Here is a 3,502-nt window from a genome sequence, read left to right as displayed (position 1 = left end):
TCCCGCCGCTCCGTGTCGCCGGCCCACTCGAGCAATGCACCCTGCACGGCCACGTGCAGCCCCTCCACGCGCCGGACCCCTTTCACCCAGGGCAGCGAGTGGTCGCAGTCCAGCACGACGATGAGGCGGGAGCAGAACTCCCCGTTCTTCTCCCTCCACCACTCCAAGAGCTGATCCAGGCGGAGGACGTCTCCACCTGAGCAAACGCACAAAACCAGATTAGAAATCCATCGGACATCTCAGGGCATCTGCAGGTTTCAGAAAGGCAAACGGAAGAGTTTTTAAGGCCTTAATAATGCCGCCTTGAATGTAATTTAAGACCAAAAAACTATAGGTTGGGCAATCCTGCTGGTTTCACCAACTCAAATTTAAGCCCCTAAAATCTTAAGACTATTTTGAATGAAGTTTAAGACCTGCATCATGACAAATGTACAAAASAAAAAGTGTTTTATTCAGTAGTGTCAAGCTTTTTTTTTTTTTTTTTGCCCAGAATTCACTAGCATTGTACATTTTGGGAACAGAAATGAGCCAGTGATGGACACAAAAGTATTCCAGCCAACATTCTGTAAAATACACTGAAATAATAGATGCACAAAAAGCTACCTAGTTAGCTTGCAAGCGTGTATTAGCAAGCTGCTGAGGCTAGTTAGCAGTAGCCTCAACTGCCTCAAGTCAGAACGCAGTGAAGATGTCTGAATTTAAGGCGTTTTAAGGCCTTAATTTTAGATGAATGAGTGTATGACTTTGTAAGGATGTGCAGACAAAAGGCAAAAAGCAGATCGAGACCGTTTCAGTTTGACGGACGTCCCACCTGCCAGGGCCCACTCTCCGCTACGATGYGTGTGGCCGCTGTAGAAGATCACGTATGTGTCGTGGCGAGGCCCGTCTGCTGTGCGGAGCTCCAAGAAAGACTTGATCTTCGCCTGCAGGGTCTCCAGGGTGATGCCGCTCGTGGAGTAGTCGCAACCGTAGTTTTCGATCAGGTGGCAGGCGAAGAAGCGCTGCACGCTGCTCAGCATGCCGGTGGAGCGCTTGTTCAGCTCCTGCACCTGGTCTGGCGGCAGCAGCAGGGGCTGGCCGTCGGGACTGACGGACCCAAACGGAGACGCATTATWAATTTAGTGGCTCTTACCGTTARAACTAAGCGGTTTGGTTCTTTGCAGCCCCACCTACCTGCAGAAGTTGGTGGGGATGACCACAGCATAGCCCACGCAGGTCCCACCCAGACTGTTCCCGAGCTCGTAGAAGAGTCCGTGAAGCAGACACTCCAGGGGCAGGATGAGCAGAAACGTACTCATGAAGATACCGCTGGACTCCTGCCGACGGGTCACACAAGGCAAACGTGAATCTTATCAAAGGTCTTATGTTAAGAATTTTGATTCATCATTCTCACGATAAATTCCAATTAATGTTTTGTTTTTTAGAAAAAAAAACTGTAATGCCACTGGAATGTTTTTACTATTGTCCCCAATGTTCGTTCAATGAGCGCATTGCTAAATAATTCAATTTGAAAATATGATGAAATGCAGTTGATGTGGGCAGTTTAGTGATACAGGTCACTCTTTCTGTGCCCGATACCCTAAATAAGCGTATTAGAAATGGGAATGTTTTTCAAAAGCATTATTTGTGATTGTGGTCCCATCACTGCTGTGTCATGCGTCAGTTACCTTAAAAAGAAGCAATAAATATTGTCACTTTTGTTACAATAGTATCACAAAATATCGCAATAAAACTTGAATCCCTAATAATGCAATTTTTTTCTAACTAAAGAATGCAATTTATCATTATAGAGCAATTTTAAAAAATTGAGGTAGAGGTGAGAATCTACAATACAGAACATTTTATTTAAAGATGGATTCTGAAACTAAAATATGGATCTGAGCATCAGCACGCATCGATACTTTACAGTATCAATTGATACTGATACCGACTATTATTAATAGTCTAATGAATTATTGTTCCTACCTGCCAGCTAAAAACAGCCACAGCAACAGTGGACACCAGCGCGAAGAACACCAGRTCTGCGGAAATGAGGCAGAAGTGCCTCATGCCCTTCGAGGCCATGATCTTCTCCAGGCTGGAGTCCTCTGGGCCCTGCGTCCAACACAGTCTCTGGCAGTCACTGAGCTTGTTGTGAAAGCCCCACACAGTGATCACCAACACCATGTGGCAGATGGCCCAGAAGAACACGCACACCACAAAGCCCGGGATCACCAGGTACCACTGGTCCGAGTCCCGAAATTTCTGAGCCGCTACGGCGACGAAGGCCACCTCGATCGTCAGCAGAGGCAGGAGGGTCAGACGGCGCCTCAGACCGCTGGACACCAGGATGGGCCGCCAGCGCTCTATGACGGAAAGCCCGCTGAAGTAGGAGTCCAGCAGAGGGTCGCAGATGAGCTGGCTGAAGAAGCAGGCGAGAGCGAACGGGTTGGCGTCGATGCTCAGGCACTTCAAGAAGAAAATCCCGGTGATACATGTGAAGCAGGCGAAGTTGGGGAAGGCCAGGAGAGCCTTGGTCCGCAGGGTGATCATGACCGCACCGAGAGCCACGACCAGCACCATGACGCTCAGGGACTCCTTGAAGAGGAGCACCGTGCTGGCTGCCGCGAAGCCCGTCAGCTCCAGGCGCTCCGCGGAGGTGATGAAGGCGGGTCGGTACCGGGTGCAGCCCAGCAGCCGCTCCAGCAACGACCACAACGTCCTCAGAACCACGCTGGCCAGCAGCAGGTAGTTGGCCGCGCGCTCCTTGACGTCGGCCTCCAGGCCGGGCGGGTTGWGGAAGCTCAGGAGACCCAACAGGAAGCCGAACCACAGGTGCAGGAGACTCAGGCTGAGCCGCTCCATGTCGAAGAAATAGTACAGCACGCAGGCTGCTACGAGGACCAGCAGGGCCAGGATAAGTACTACAAGAACGATGTACTCCGCTGTTCCGACCCAGCGCGTGTAGAGACCCAAACTCAGGCCCAGAAGCAGGYTCAGACCGGACAGGTACCCGAGCCACCGGACCGACGACCACATGCTCACCTCCCCGTTGACCTCCTCCAGCCGGGTCATGGCTGCTTGGAGGCAATGGCTTAAACAGTACCGAAGGAAACGAAGCATTTCGATATAATTTCCCCCCGTTTTTAACGTAAAATAACCCCTTAAATTTTACGATTTAAACTTTGCTAAAATCCCGCGAGAGCACAGACTCCAGATTAGCTGGAGGACTTGTTGAGGTAAAACACCAGTAGCAGAGCGGCTAAAGCAAAGCCGTCACGCTCACGAGTTTACATTTCTAACTTAATGTTTCATTTCATCTGATATCCAGTAAAGTCAGAAGATCTAGCGGATACAACTCCGAAAAATAAGCCAAGACAAGTGCGAGAAGCATAGCAGTTTAAAGTTTGTCCTATCTAAACTTCAGTCAGATGACAACCGCCATGATTGTTTGCTCAGTACGGCAAGCGCTGAGGGTAAAAAAAAGGCAAGCGCTGAGGGTAAAAAAAAGGCGCATACGCCA

The 3,502-nt window shown here is 49.7% G+C and overlaps 1 protein-coding gene across 1 annotated transcript in view; it reads right to left on the bottom strand.

The window, feature by feature from the left end:
• The window catches only part of LOC103465977 (transmembrane protein 168-like), a 9,435-nt gene extending 5,933 nt beyond the window's left edge, over positions 1–3,502 (bottom strand). Inside the window, exons 1-4 of the mRNA XM_008411231.2 lie at positions 1,966–3,502; positions 1,174–1,316; positions 812–1,086; positions 7–196 (exon numbers count right to left, since the gene is read on the bottom strand). Of these exons, the coding sequence (XP_008409453.1) occupies positions 7–196; positions 812–1,086; positions 1,174–1,316; positions 1,966–3,102 (1,745 nt within the window). The 5' untranslated portion in view covers positions 3,103–3,502. The remainder of the gene's footprint in view (positions 1–6; positions 197–811; positions 1,087–1,173; positions 1,317–1,965) is intronic.

The sequence above is a fragment of the Poecilia reticulata genome, linkage group LG6, assembly GCF_000633615.1.
Source record: "Poecilia reticulata strain Guanapo linkage group LG6, Guppy_female_1.0+MT, whole genome shotgun sequence".
Lineage (NCBI taxonomy): Eukaryota > Metazoa > Chordata > Actinopteri > Cyprinodontiformes > Poeciliidae > Poecilia > Poecilia reticulata.
The sequence above is the reverse complement of the archived record's forward strand: the minus strand, read 5'-3'. Positions and strand labels throughout refer to the sequence as shown.